The sequence below is a fragment of the Chrysemys picta genome, chromosome 16 (genome assembly GCF_011386835.1).
Source record: "Chrysemys picta bellii isolate R12L10 chromosome 16, ASM1138683v2, whole genome shotgun sequence".
In the NCBI taxonomy this organism is placed as follows: domain Eukaryota; kingdom Metazoa; phylum Chordata; order Testudines; family Emydidae; genus Chrysemys; species Chrysemys picta.
Window position 1 is genome coordinate 17,064,684 of NC_088806.1, and position 15,485 is coordinate 17,080,168.

At 51.2% G+C, this 15,485-nt stretch overlaps 1 protein-coding gene across 4 annotated transcripts in view; it reads right to left on the bottom strand.

Moving 5' to 3' along the window:
- Positions 1–1,323: 1,323 nt before the first annotated feature.
- The window catches only part of KIRREL3 (kirre like nephrin family adhesion molecule 3), a 689,345-nt gene continuing 675,183 nt past the window's right edge, over positions 1,324–15,485 (bottom strand). For all 4 annotated transcript variants that reach the window (XM_065570446.1, XM_065570445.1, XM_005294677.5 and 1 more), the window contains 2 exons: positions 9,435–9,521; positions 1,324–3,203 (listed from right to left, as the gene is read on the bottom strand). In XM_065570446.1, coding sequence (XP_065426518.1) covers positions 2,760–3,203; positions 9,435–9,521 — 531 coding nt within the window. In that variant the 3' untranslated portion in view covers positions 1,324–2,759. The remainder of the gene's footprint in view (positions 3,204–9,434; positions 9,522–15,485) is intronic.

Here is a 15,485-nt window from a genome sequence, read left to right on the forward strand (position 1 = left end):
GAGGCAATGGACTTGGTCCTATCACCCAGTTGCCAGCCACCCAAAAGTTACATGTGCCGTGTTATATAGCGGGGGCAGCAGTGGGGTGCGGTGATCCCTAGCTATTGAGAGCTGCTGTCCATTCCAGAGCCCCGGGAATGCTCCCTGGTTTCTTTATGCATGAGAATATTTGCATATAAAGCCAAATTCTCTCCTCGACCCTTGTGTAAATCAGGACTAACTCCTTTGAAGCGAAGGGAGTTACTTTGGAGTTACACGGGGGGAACGGAGAGCAGAATCTGGCCTTTTTTTTTTTTTACAGTTAAAGGGAAACGCTCCTGGGATGGTTTAATCCCCAATATAAATGTCCTTGTTTTTTTACAAATCCTTTAACACCCCCTAGGGTCAACTGAACTGTTCCTATGACTTGTATTTATTTATTTCCCAATTCCAGCTAACATAGGCTTATGGGGGGTTGGTTTTTAATGGGGGTTTGGATTTAAAGAGTGGCATTTGCAACCCAGCATTGAGAGGCAGAAAAGGACAGGGGGTAACATTTTTAAAAAAGATGCCTAAGTGACTTAGGTGCTTAAATGGCAGTTACAGAAGTAACTTAGGCACTTGGGGCAGATTTGTGAAGGTAGTAAGGTGCCTAAAGATGCAGATAAGAGCCTGGATGCTTTTGCAAATCTTACTAGGCACCTAAGTCCCATTGACTTTCAATAAGATTCAGGTTCTAAAGTGACTTAGGAGCTTTTGAAAAATGTACCCTTCATCTGTTCAGTTTGACTTAAGTGATGGAAGTACAGGGACCAAACGCAAACAAAGGGTGAAAAGATCGAAAAGGGAGGATTTTTCATCTTGAATTAATTGTTAATTTAGATTGCAAGTTTTTAGGGGCAGTGCCCAGTCCAACGGGAGGCCCTAGATCCTACCGTTATAAATATGGCTCAATAGTATAAATGGATCAAGTTCTGCTCTGTTACCACCATAGCAATAAACCTCTGACCCTTCTGAAGTGCCCCATGGCCTCTGATGTGTTAATGTGAGGTGGGCCTGAATTCCCCCACCTCCCCCAAATTCTGCCTCGGAGCCTCTGTGTTCATACAGCGCCCAGCACACTGGGGCCAAAGCCCTGTAATATGAAAGTTAAATGAGAACAATGGGTCAGGCCAGATCCCCACAGCTAAATCAACCTCACACTCTGGCCTATTGGCATGAGATTGTCACACTGACTGCCATCTCTGCCTAGGGAATGACCATATCAAATCTGACCCAGCCGAGGCGATCAGCAAGGCCTGCCTTAAGGAGACTCCGTTTTGAAAGCACAGAAGTAGAGTGAAATTGGGTGTATGTGCCCTCGCGGAACGGACATGTTTATTTGATAGCTTCCAAATAACCTGAAAGGGCCCAGACGCAGAGGAGCTTGTTACACCTCTTGTATTAATCTTCCAGTTGTGCTATTGGGGTAATACACAAGCAGCAGTAAGAGATTGCTCTCTGCTGGCGTGCCCCCCGCTTTGGGAGGGCCCTCTGACCGTCATACCTAACTCAGATAGAGACAGTCCTCCGTCGCGCTGTGTCCAGCAACAGTTCCTGGCTCATGGCAGAGTCCCCTGGTGCATGAGAACTGCTGTGGAGCAGGAGGACGAGCCCCCTCACGCTGTGTCAGTCCCAAGACACACTGTAATATGATGGACACTGAACACCAAATGAAAGAAGAGAACCAGATTTAGCAGCGTCAGTGCGCCTATGTTACACCACCGCCTGTTACGTTTCTGTTGCGCTGTCTTAAATGAAGCCACGCCCTCTCGTGGTCAGAAAACACGGCTCAGAGTCATGGGGTCGCGAGTGGCGGGACGGGCGTGGCGGTGGATCTGAGATGCAAGCTCCCTGGAGTATCCTCCTGCGGCAATGCAGTGGAAGTCAGAGGAAGGGCGCTGGGGGAAGGCCTCTGAGCCGACTCCCTCGTCGGCTTCCCAGAGGGAAAGCAGCCCCCGGGGGAGGGCTTGCAGAAGAGAGGAAAGGCGAGGTGTTGGGGGGGAACCAAAGGGCTATAGCAGTGCGGCCCTGTCTGTGTGTGTGTGGGGAGGCCACCGTACTGCTAGCCCCCGGGCCAGTGGGAAGCTGCCCCTGTGGCCTGACCAGTGCGGACAGTTCTTGTTAAGTGAAGTAAGTGTTGAAAGGGCGGAAGGCTCATGTGAGGAGGGGCCATGGGCACAGGGTGGTTCTCGGCCCAAACAAAATTCTAGAGGGCTCCTGGCACTCTTCAGGGCACGCGTCTCTCTCCCCAAAGGGGGTACCAAGGAAAATGCCCTGGAAGAGGCTTCCGGTTCCTGTTGGGGGGGCTGGGGGCGCTGGGTGCCAAGGTCACGGCAAGGCTCACCCCTTCCCCTCCCCACAGCGCCAGCCTCCAGGTCCAGCCTTCCTCGTGGTTTGTGCTTGAATCGGTTTGGTCTCGGCTGCCATAGTCTCCCCCCCCTGCAATGTTTAGACGTTGCCCCACAGGGCTAGGAAGGAGACTGCAAGTCTTCGGGGGGGGAGGGGGAAGAGCTGCTCAAGACACCCCTCCCTCCCCAAGGTACCCCACTGGAGCCAGGGGGTGTTGTTTTACTGTGGACGAAAGTGCTTTGGAAAATAAACTCATTAGAACCAGAATAAAGCTTGGGCCAAGATCACTTCTGCAGCTCCCAGCTGCTGGGGGCTCTCCAGCGTCCAATGCCTCGGCCCCTGGCCATCCGTCCCCGCCCACCCCACACTGCTGGCCACATGCCAGCCGCTCACACGTGCGTCTGCATTCTCCTCTGCAGGGGCCGGCTGGGGTCTGAGTTCTGGGACGAGGACTGTGAGTGGTGGGAGGAGGAGGCCGAGGCCTTGCTGGCCTTGTCGAACTGGACGTAGCCGTCCTGCTTGCCGCTGCTGCTGACGCTGCTGTCGCACTGCGTATCGAGGAAGGAGCTGCTGTCGCTCATGGAGCCCCGCTGGAACTCCCGCTCGCACAGCTCGATGGAGCTGCTGCCCATGCCCAGCACGAAGCGCTGGCTGTAGTCGTAGAGCCGGTTCTGCCCGCTCAGGGTGGTATAGATGTTGGTGAAGGACATGCCCGTGGGCACCCGCTGCTTGTTGGTGGGCCTCAGGTCCGGCTGGCAGCCCGAGAGGGAGATGGTGGGGGTGGAGTGGTGGTCCTTGAAGGTGTTCACGCTGTAGTAGCCATTGGTGGGGTCCTGAAGGGAGAGACAAGTTACTGTGACACAGCGGCCCTTTGGGGGGGTCTGTCAGTAACGCGCGTCAGGCCTGATATGCTCACTACATCTAACTCCTAAATATAAACCCACAAGGAGGCATGCAACATAGCATAGGGAAACTAATAACTCACTGCTCATTAATATTTTTGTGTGCTGTATGGATATGTGCTAGAAATGTGTTTGGCAAACAAGGAATAAGCCCAGTCTGCCCTAGACAAAGGAGTGGATATTTGCTTCTCTGACCAGGTTGGTGGTTGGGCAGGGACAACGAAGGTACATTTACATAAAAGGTAAACAAAGCCGCCAACCCAGCGAGTGGGGCAGATAGCCTCTTACTTCTAAAGACAGGGGGTCTGCACCTCTAGTGATAAGCAACTGAATTAGCTGATTGCATGCAATATTACTGTGCCATACAAGTATATTGAGTAAGGTCTTTTATAAAAACCTGTAACCCAACAGTGATTCAGATCACTGGCTCTCAACCTTTCCAGACATCTGTACCCCTTTCAAGAGTGAGTCTGATTTGTCTTGTGTACCCCAAGTTTCACTTCCCTTAAAAGTTACTTGCTTAAAACTCAGACATAAAAATACAAAATTGTCCCAGCACACTACTACTGAAAAAGTGCTGACTTTCTCATTTTTGACATATAATTCAATTGGAATATAAACTTTGTACTTACATTTCAGTGTATAGTATATACAGCAGTATAAACCTGTCGTATGACATTTGTTTGTACTGACTTCGCTAGAGCTTTTCATGTAGCTTATTGTAAAACTAGGCAAATATCTAGATGAGGAGTTGTACCCCTTGGAAGACCTCTGCGTACCCCTGGTTGAGAACCACTGATTTCAGATCATTGTGAATTGTCCGTATTAACACAATGTGAGGAATTATGGATGATCACTGCTATTCTTTAAAGTCTATGACCAAACACAGGGAGAAGCAGGTTTTCTCCAGGCAGGAGGGAAGGCAGCTATCTACCTGTCTGCAATGAAATTAAGCAGTGTGGAATCAAAACATTGGAAGCTCCATTTACACAGGAATCAACAGGGGGATGGGAAGTCAACAGGAAGGGAAGCACAGCAGAATCAATGAAATTTGGGAAGACAGCCTGGTGTCTATATTCCTTCAGGAGAGAGATGCTTGGTCTGGGTTTATTTTCCAAAGACTTTATAGTCCAGTAACCTTTGATGGATAAAGAAAGGGGAGAGAACCCCATAGTTGTGCATCCCTTGGGGGATTATAGGGGTCAGAGCTCTTGAAATCATAGACTGTTGGGTCCTTCAGCCAGGAAGGCCGAAGTCTCCGGGAAATGAATATAGGTGAGAGCGCTGCTCAGGCATAGAGTGTCACTTGCTGAAGTGAAGGTTTAGAATTGTATTTTCACATTTGTTTGTTTGTTACTTGATATCACTTACACTGATGGCTTCTTGTTTGTTTTACTATATAGCAATTCAGGGCTGTGATTGAAATAAGAGTGTCTGTCAACCCCCTGGAAACTTAATGAGCTGCCATGTAGTCTCTTTACAGGAGCAATGAACTTAGTAAGGTTCTGTGAGTGCTATAGTCAGGAGGACTGGATGTTGCATGGCAGATGGTTTGGGGGAAATCTGGGACCGAGTGGGTGTTGGGCTTGTGACAAGATGGTCGATATAGTATGGTGGGTCCTGCACTTTTCTTGGTGGTGGCTAAAATACCACCCCTTACCCCTGCTCATGGGGCACCGAGGGCCCCACTAGAGGCCCAGGAAGGTGGTAAAGGAGGGAAGCGGGGGAGGGGTCTGGGTTTGCTCCTCACTCTGAGTCCCAGCCCCTCTCAACCCCTGCAGGTTCTTACCCGCTTCTCCCTTGGGTGAGGTACGTTCAGTCCTTAAACGCTGGGGGAGGGAATGTCCTTCCCCTGCTGGGGCAGGGTCTCCCTTACTCCGGTTTTCTGTTCCTCCAAGTCTAACAGCCCACCTCCAAGCTCCAGTCCTCTCTCCTTCTTCCTTCCCCCTGACTGCCTGAAGCAGGGGGTTTTATTAGGTTTCTAACAGGGCCTTAATTGATTACAGGTGCTCCAATTAACCTGTAGCAACCCTCCCTAGCCTACAGGGAACTATGCCTTAATTAACCTAGGGTTTATATACTTCCCTTCTACCACTTCCTACTGCTCCCTGGCCCTCCTGTATCACAGGCTGCAAAAAGTAACTGGCTGGTGGAAGCCAGGTTGTGACCTCCTGCAGGCTGGCTGTTGGTGTCAGCGTTGTGCATAACATTGAAGGCACTCAGAATTACAGGGCAGGCGTGACACAATCCCTTACTGGTCTGGGTTGACTAGTGTCCAAGTTACACATTGGGAACGGAGCACTGGGGAACATCATGATCTCTGACCCCCGCTGTTCTGGGCCCCTTCCATCCAAGGACCTTTTTGGCTTGAGATTTCCTCTGAGATCAAGTATCCGCTCCATTTCCTCCCCTCTGCTAAAGCTTAGATCTGCAAAGGTATTTCGGTACCTAAGTCCTATTGAAACCAAAGGGAATGAGGCACCTAAATACCTTTGAGGATCTGGCACTACCTTACTGGATTTATACTGTTTCAAATGAAGCATTTCTAAGACCAATCATAGAGGACATGGGGTGCGAGCTGGAATGGGGCCCACCAGAGCAGGGGCTGAACTGCAAACAGGCTTCCCCACCGCCCTTGCCAAGTTGTTTGGATTCTGGGTTTATGTTCAGGAATCTTGTGACGAGGGGGGAACGTGGCAGAAGTCCTGTCTGCACTACACCATGGCCCCAGGTCAGGGACAACTGTTCTGTAGCTGGGTCCCCAGACAGGTTCTGACTTGTGGGCCCTTGGCAGGCTCATCCTGCTGCTCTAGGACCTGCAGTCTGTTCCACTGAGACCTACCGAACTCAGGGCACACCAGCCAGGGAACGGCTGGCAGATACAGCTGTAGGCTGGGGAACTGGAGGCAATGGGGTTCCGTGTCCCATTTCCTGTTCCTTGAGCCATCCAGAAGACCCAAGTGAATCCAGTGCTTGTGAGGATGGGGGTGGGAGGGAGCGTTTGATAGCTCCGCTGCCCGTTTCCTGCAGATGACTGTCCCCCGCAAGAAGCTGCAGTTGGCCTGGCCTCAAGCTCATGCAGGTGCAGATTCTGCTCCCGCTGCCTTGTGATGCAAGGGTCTCTGCTGAAAGCCCCCACTGGCTTTTGCTGCTGCCTCTGTCCTTATGGAGCCGTGTTCTCCTTCAGCAGCCAGATAGAGAGGGCTCAGGGAACCAGCACGGGCTGAGACAGCCGCACGCTGGAGAGATGAAGACTTCTTCTCTGTTGCTATGGAAACAGCTCGGCTAAATATGATACCTTACTTAGTTATTTCCCCACTCCCAGAAGACAAGGACAACGATCCCCTTCCCTGGACGGGCTGAGCTGAGAGACTGGGGGGTCCCGGCACCCCGATAGGGCGGCATGTGGGTATCAGGCCAAGGGCCTGGGAGTTGAAAGCCCCAAGCTGGTTTTCAGAGGGGCCGCGCCCCTGTGGCTCTCACGCGCTGCACCAGGCTGCAGGAGCCTCTTCGTGTCTAGGAGAGACCAGTGCATTGTGACCAGCATGGGGTGGGGAAGGGGCGATCAGGGGACACATTACCCCTTCTTGCCCTCCAATAAACAGTGGGACCAGTGTGTGGGAGAGCTTTTCCCCCACTTTGCAGACCCCAGGCCTGTTCCTGAGTTACAATGAGTTCTGGGGACATCGGAATATCTGTCCCCTCCCCACCTCCAAATGTCACTGCAAATAGTGTTTCTAACTAAACCGTCTCTGGCTGCTCCCCTCCCACTGGGCCGGTCTCTCCTTTGCACTGAGGCTGCGTTAGGCCGTTCTGCCACTGGGGCCTGAACACCCACTTTCAGTCCACTTTATGCTGCCAGAGCGGTGCAAAGGGATCTTACTATAAATGAGACTCAGGCCCTAATTCTCCAGCCTCAACTCCCTGGCCTCCTGGCTTGGGTCTCTGACCGTATTTACACCCCCTGCGCTGAAGACCTGGGGGAGGGGAAGAGGGAGAAGTTTTGTGGAGACCATGCCATGATCCGGTGTGACTCAAGGAGGGGAATGGGACTAACCCATCTTCCCAGCCCGGGGGGTTTGGCTGCAGCCTGACGCTGCTGCGGGAGTGAGCTCCTTGGCTCTGGGAGGCCGAATCGGCTGGCAGGTGTGCTAAGGAGAAACTCTTCCACAGACAGCTTTCCGAAGAGAACAGCTGGGGCACCTCCCGCAGAGCACCCTCTGGGAGGCTGGGGTTTGTCCAGGCTGACATGCAGCAGCCTGATCTGTTGCAGCCTGGCATGGCCGCATGCGGAGGGGCAGGTGGGAGCACTCTCCTACCTTCCAGCTGAGGCCTTGTACACACGACCACTTATGTCAGTGTAACTGATGTTGCTCAGGGGTGTGGGTAAGCCTCCTCCCTGAGCGCTGGAAGTTACACCGACCTAAGTGCCGGTGTGGACAGCACTATGTTGGCAGGAGAGCATCTTCTGCCACCATAGCTACTGCATCATGTGGAGGTGGTTTTGTTGTGCCGATAGGAGAACTCTCTCCCGTCAGTATAGAGTGTCTTCACCAGACATGCTACAGTGGTGCAGCTGCGTCACTGTTGCGCTTCTAGTGTAGCCTACCCCTGTAGGCCAGAGGTGTTATTCCTTGACTTTAGCAAAGCTTTTGATACGGTCTCCCACAGTATTCTTGCCGGCAAGTTAAAGAAGTATGGGCTGGATGAATGAACTATAAGGTGGATAGAAAGCTGGCTAGATCATCAGGCTCAACGGGTAGTGATCAATGGCTCCATGTCTAGGTGGCAGCTGGTATGAAGTGGAGTGCCCCGGGGTCAGTCCTGGGGCCAGTTTTGTTCAATATCTTCATTAATGATCTGGAGGATGGCGTGGACTGCACCCTCAGCAAGTTTGCAGATCACACTAAATTGGGAGGAGTGGTAGATACGCTGGAGGGTACGGATAGGATACAGAGGGACCTAGACAAATTAGAGGATTGGGCCAAAAGAAACCTGATGAGGTTCAACAAGGACAAGTGCAGAGCCCTGCACTTAGGATGGAAGAATCCCATGCACTGCTACAGACTAGGGACCGAGTGGCTAGGTAGCAGTTCTGCAGAAAAGGACCTAGGGGTTACAGTGGACGAGAAGCTGGATATGAGTCAACAGTGTGCCCTTGTTGCCAAGAAGGCTAACGGCATTTTGGGCTGTATAAGTAGGGGCATTGCCAGCAGATCGAGGGACGTGATCATTCCCCTCTATTTGACATTGGTGAGGCCTCATCTGGAGTACTGTATCCAGTTTTGGGCCCCACACTACAAGAAGGCTGTGGAAAAATTGGAAAGAGTCCAGCAGAGGGTAACAAAAATGGTTCAGGGGCTGGAGCACATGACTTATGAGGAGAGGCTGAGGGAACTGGGATTGTTTAGTCTGCTGAAGAGAAGAATGAGGGGGGATTTGATAGCTGCTTTCAACTACCTGAAAGGGGGTTCCAAAGAGGATGGATCTATACTGTTCTCAGTGGTGGCAGATGACAGAACAAGGAGCAATGGTCTCAAGTTGCAGTGGGAGAGGTTTAGGTTGGCTATTAGGAAAAACTTTTTCACTAGGAGGGTGGTGAAGCACTGGAATGGGTTACCTAGGGAGGTGGTGGAATCTCCTTCCTTAGAGGTTTTTAAGGTCAGGCTTGACAAAGCCCTGGCTGGGATGATTTCGTTGAGGATTGGTCCTGCTTTGAGCAGGGGGTTGGACTAGATGACCTCCTGAGGTCCCTTCCAACCCTGAGATTCTATGATTCTATGAACCAGCTGATGCTATTACACCTGCCTATTATATCTCTTATTGCAGCTGCTCCCTGGGAGCTGGGCTCTGAAATGTAGCTTCTCGTGGCTGCTGCCTGAGGCCCAGTGGGCAGGGCACTGGGTTGGCAGTCAGCAAACATCCGTTGTATCTGGCTGTGCCTGGGAGCTTGGAGAAGTCCCTGCCTGTCCTTGTTGCCCTTCCGTCTTGTCTGTTCACACTGTAAGCTCTTCAGGGCAAGGACTGCCTCTGCCTAGGTGTTTGTGCAGCACCTAGCACACTGGGGCCCTGATCTCAGTTGGCATGTCTAGGGGCTACTGCAAGTCACATATGATACTAAGGGGTTTAGGTGCCTGAGGCTGGATCCAGGCCGCAGCTTACCTTCAGGTTCTGGAACTCCTTCTCCTCCTCCTTGAGCACCTCCAGCTGCTTGAGGACAGAATCCTGCTGGAACTCACCTCTGTCCATCTGCAAAACAAGACCAAGTCCCAGTGAGTTTGATGGTGGGGGCTCAGTGGATCTAGCCCTGTCAGTGCAGTGCCCAGAGGGCTGAGTTACACCACACACCTTCCCTGATCTCAGCAACCTGCTCCCTCACCTGCAGGTGGAGCACTGTCACCTGCACCCTAGGCTGTTCCCTCTCTCACCCCCCAGGAAGTCCTTAATCACCCCACTTCAGGTAGGGAGTTCCCCCAAATGTCCACCAACCTCCTACAGGAGGCGGCACTGGCTGCAAGAGATAACCGCATACTCGCCTCCAGAGCAGGAGCAGTGGCCACGGGGGCTGGCGGCCAGCAGGAGCAGTGGTGGAGCCGGAGCAGTGGCCAGCAGTCAGCCCCTGGCAGGGCTCCAACTGTTAGCCCCACCCCCAGGGTATTTTTAGTAAAAGTCCAGGACAGGTCACTGTCTTCCCTGAATTTTTGTTTATTGCCCACTATAGTCCCTGACTTTTACTAAAAAATACCTGTGACAAAATCTTAACCTTACTCATGAGTCTTCATGACTCAGTCTACGCATTGCTCCAGGCACAGAGGAGTGAGGAATTCTCCTGACTTTGAACCTCATTAATAACCGATAGTGGGGTAAGCAGCAAATGCCTTTGGCGCAGAGCTCAGGAAGAGAGAGAGGTTTATTTATCTGAATGCACCAAGTTATCAGACAGCTGATAATTCCCCCCTGGTGTTTCTGTACGCTTGAGAAAGGCCATGGAGGAGGCCCCTAGATGGCACAGGCAGGTCAGGAGATTTCTAATGGCCGGACATGGCTCCTTGCATGTCTTAGTCCAAAACAATGACGGTCAGGGATTGCAGATGACTGGCTACACTGTTCCAGTCTGACCCAGGAAGGCAGCCCCAAGACTGTGTGGTCTTTGATTGAGTAGCGAAGGGGACCCTGCCCAGACTGATGGGCCTGGAATTTGATCTGCTCCTGTCGACCCCACCGCTCAAGGTCTAACTTCAAAACATAGGCTTCAACATGAATCTTTTAAAAGGAGAAAAAACTCTGTGCTAACAAAGTGGCGTATACAACCTGGCAGTCAAAACAGACCCTACAACAACAAACTGCTGTGTGCAGCCGCGACGAAGGCCCAGAGAGGGGAACTGATGTCCCTCAGGTCACCCTGCAGGTCAGTGGCCAAGCTGGGGACTCAAACCCAGCTCCTCTGCTCCCGCGAGCAGGGCCGGCTCCAGGCACCAGCTGAGCAAGCTGGTGCTTGGGGCGGCATTCTGCCCAATCCTAGAGCGGCACGGCCGCCTTTTTTATTTTTTTTTGGTTCCGTTCCAGCTGCCCTGTAGTGGGTGGTGGCGCGGAGAACCAGAGCACCCTGCAGGGCAGTCCTCTTCCTTCCCTCCCTGCTGACCGGAGCAGAGCCCTCACGGCAGGAGGCAGCGCCCCCGCTGTAGCCCTGGCTGCCCCTTCTCTCTCTCTCCCGCCCGTTCCCTCCCCCCCCCTCCAGCTGGTCCCCCTGTACCCGCGCTCCGGCCATGCCTCAGGTTTTTTTTTTTTTTTGCTTGGGGCGGCCAAAAAGCCAGAGCCGGCCCTGCCCGCGAGCAGGCCATGCTGCTTCCCCTGAGTGACAGGAAAACGGCTCTTTGCTTCCCAGCCTTTTCCCACCCAGAGGCTAAGGGTTAAACTAACGACAGCGATCTGTGCCCGACTTTGCTTTTGCAAAGATTGGAACGCAATGTACCTCCTCACTAATCTGAATCTGGCTGCCAACGACGTTTCAAAATCCCAGGCCGGTTTTGGTATTTTCTTAGTGCTGTAATTAACTCCAAAGCCTGTGATTTTTCTGACTCCGGCTCCTCTCAAAGGTTTGAATTCCCGAGGTTTTACTGATCCTGTCTTTGACAGCCTACATCTGACTTTCCAAAGTACCACAGGGGGAGGGAAGGTAGATGGGACAGATCATTATTATTTTTTTCTTTAACAGCTCCTTTGCTTGCTCCAAGATCTCCTCCTGACTCTTCCCCTCCCAAAACAGGCACCCCTTTCTGAGAGAGAGGGGAGGAATCTGAGTCTATTCTCACAGCCTCATTAGGTTTTCTTTGAAGAATGGCTGGGGCAAGGTACGCATTAATTAGAATATGGCTTTAATTACCCTTCCCTCAGAAAGGTGGGTCTGAATAATTATCAGCCAATTTCTCGGCTCCCTTTTATCTTCTGAGATATTGATTTAGTCTCTACAGTCTTCACATTTTCTCTTTGCTGCTGTAGCCCAGACCTTCTGTTGGAATTACTGCCACTCAATGCCTAATCTAATCTCAATTCTAAATCTACACTAAAGTGCTGATTATTACCGGACTTCTTCTTCTTCTTCTTTTTTTGCTGGTAAGTGGTAGTGGAAATTTACCCTACAGCACTTTCTGTTGATCTCTGAAAAGCCTTTGATATGGCCATTTAATGCAATAAATTAAGGTACCTGAGTTTTGCTGGAAAAAAGCCTGTAACCTCCATTGATTTACCAGGGTAAATACATGTGTCACAAAGTATTAAATTCAGGGCAGATAAAATACCAAAAGGAGGAATGCTCGCTCTATTGACTGCATGTCGGCTTTAGTGCCATCTTAAATTCTTATGTTAAATTGAAGGGATGCTGTTAGGACCGTTAGATTCCACATTCAGAGCGTGTTTGTGTTACAGCTTTATAAACCTACTCGAAATGTTTCATGTTTTTCTACTACTTCGGAAAGTGCAGGGTTTATTTTTCTTTAATTTGTGGGGCTTAGCCATTCTCCTGCAGTGTTTGTAACCAAAGACTGCTAGTGTAGGAGAGACTTGGAAGTGCAACTGACTATATGATGAAACTTACCAGTCAAGCTACACTGGCCTAGCTGCAAAAAGCAAACAAACAGCATAGGTGGTGAATTGTAAACCAGGTTTAAAAAACCAACAACAAACTTTTCCATATTAAGAAGCCGAGGCACCATTAGTAACACACGTTTGGGGGTTCTTTTCAATAAATGGCAGTGGTTCTCAAACTGGTTTCTGAATTGTTGCAATGCACTTTGTGTATTATTTTACTCTGTAGTGGCTGTGCAAAGAAATGGTAAGGGGAAGAAGGATAGCTCAGTGGTTTGAGCATTGGCCTGCCAAACCCAGGGTTGTGAGTTCAATCCTTGAGGGGGCCATTTAGGGATCTGGGGCAGAACAACCAAATCCCCCCCCCCCCCCCCCGCACTGTCAGGAACAGTACTTGGGCCCGCTAGTGAAAGCAGGGGACTGGACTCAATGACCTTGAAAGGTCCCTTGCAGTTCTATGAGATAGGTATATCTCCATATATTATTTAAACACAATTGTCTAGCAGCATGCTGAGTGATGTCTGACCATACGGGAAGGATTTAGATACAGATTTATTACCTGTACTGAGGTAGCATCTCGGTGCTCCCATCACGGACTAGGACCCTCCGTGCAAACACAGAGCAAAAAGACAGGCCCTGCTCTGAAGTTGTGCTTTACAAACACTGACTGGGTAAGCCATATCACCCTGGGAGGGAGTGGGTGACTATTATCACCCAGAGGGGTAAACTGAGGCACAGAGGAGTTGAGTGACTTCCCAAAGTCACTGTGATTTCATGACAGGGTTGGGGGTACACGCAGGCATCCTATTGCCCGGTTCCCCCGACTTCCTTCTTATGAAACAGTCCCCTTTATTCTTCTTTCAGGGGTTGATGTGGTCTTGGGTCCTAACAGTGAGGCTTAGCCAGCTGACGAAACGCTCAAAGTCCGATTCTGTGCCACGTCCACCACATTAATTACAAAGAGCGGCGGCTCTTCACTCCAGTGTGGTAATATTGTCTCTTGTTAGCTGCTCTGACTTCCTAGTGCTGCTAGGGGGCAGTGCACCCCCATTAGCTGAGAGCCGCTTGGGGGTGGGGGGTGTATGAAACCGAGCGAGAGCCCCGTGACAGAGATGAGGGTTCGCGCCAGAAAGGAGCAGTTCATAAAGCAAATTCACATCAGCTAATTTATAATTCCTGAATTAAGCCAGTCATTAACGTGACCTTTATTAACGTTTACACTGTGGCTCAGTTCAGTACAATCTCACTTCATCATTAGCAGTCGGGGGGAAATTCATTTGCTTTCCTTTCTCTCTCTTTCAGCCGACAGTAAATACGTGGTTCAGCGATTCCTGACTGGGCCCTGGTGCAAAGTGATGCCCTGCCCTTCCCCGGACCAGCATCACAGCCGGGCTAGCTCCGAACTGAGAAAATGGATGTTGTGTGCTGATGAAAGGTACCGAATTGTCAGCTCTGGAGCAAGGAGTCCACCGTTTAGCCACCGAGCAAACCCGGGGTGGGCAGTGCTGGCCTGCCAGAGAACACAGGGCTGGAACGGGCCAAGGAGACAGAACTCAGGCCCCTCGATCCCTATCCCCTTCCTGGGCAAGGCTGGCATGTGTTGGGGGCTTGCCAGGCATCGATGACGCCCGTCCCCCTTTTAACTGAACTGTTCTGATTTCTTTTCTGTCTGCTACAGCACAGACTGGAGAAGGACAGGTTGTGCGAGAGCTGCAGAGCCAGCGTGAACAGCACCCAGATTGCTGCATGCATATCAAACACCATCCAGAGCGACGGTATATAAATAGCATCTTAATGAGGAGGCGCTTGGTTTAAACAGGTGGGTACATGTATCAATACATGGAGCGGGGCTAGACGTTGATTTTATTCCTACGATTCAGGGGAATTATTTGTGCACATATGGGGGGATGGGGGCGAGGGATGGAGGTGTGGGCGAGGGATGGAGGTGTGGTGAAGGGGAATGAAAGAGAGAGATGGTCTGAGCACAGGCTTGGGAGCCAGGAACTCCTCAATTCCATTAGCTTTGGCACCGAGGACTGGCAGTTCAGGTTTGGGATTTACTGTCTCTTCCTTGGTTTCCCCACCTGTAAAATGGTGACCACCCGGCTCACCTACCCACTTGGCCCAAAGATGCTGGAAACATTAAGGCTTGTAAAGCACTTGGAGGGAGTGTGGTGTAGTGGTGAGAGCACAGGACGGGCGGTGCAGTTCGGTGTTCTGTGCCTGGCTCTGTCTCTGACTGCTGTGAGACCCCGGGTGAGTCACGTGTCCTCTCTGTGTCCCTGTTTGCCCATCTGTCAGGAAGGGGCTAATACTTCCTATCCTGCGGGTGGGGTGGCTAATGGGCTGATATTTGGAAAGCCCCTGGGATCCTCAGATGCAAGGAGCTATGAGTGCAGAGTGGTATGTTAGTCTTATGAGGCTGGAAAGTGCTAGTTTACTTGACTTACTGCGTTGTCAAGGAGAGACGAGACATGGGGCCAGGGACAGAAATATCTGCATTAAGTGCTGGCAAAAACATCGACGTTACCATTTATATTGAAGAAACGTCATGAAAAGCACAGAAAGGAATAAAGCTGGAGCTGTGCCCGTGGGCAGAGGCTTTCCACTGGCGCATTTAGGCACCAACCTCATCTCTGGCATGACTCCACTGAGTCTGGTGGCGTTACCTCTTGGGGGCACTTGGGCAGACAGGTTTTGTGCTGAATGCCAGGTGCGTCAAATGGAGAGGTGACCTACATGGTTCATCGTATGCATCCGTGAGCGCGTGGAACTCTGGCCTGAGATAGCTCAGAGATAGCCCTGAGACACATTTGGTAGGGGTTTTTTCCCCCCCAAAGAAATTATTTGACAAATGTGGATTTTAATTATTTGCTCAGCTCTTTTAGAGACCCCATGGTCCTTTTCATTGTGAAGAGATGGGAATCAAGTGTACCAGGTTCTGCACCAACCATCCTGGACTGTGCAGGATCTGTTGGCGTAGCAGGGGACAGGTCGTGGGCACGTGGATTCCTTGGGAACGATAGAGCAGCCTTGGGGGTTCCTATCTTACACTGGGGTTGAGAATGGTATAGATCAGGCCACAGAACTGGGGAGCCAGAACTGGTTCTCTGACAGCCCCCATATCTC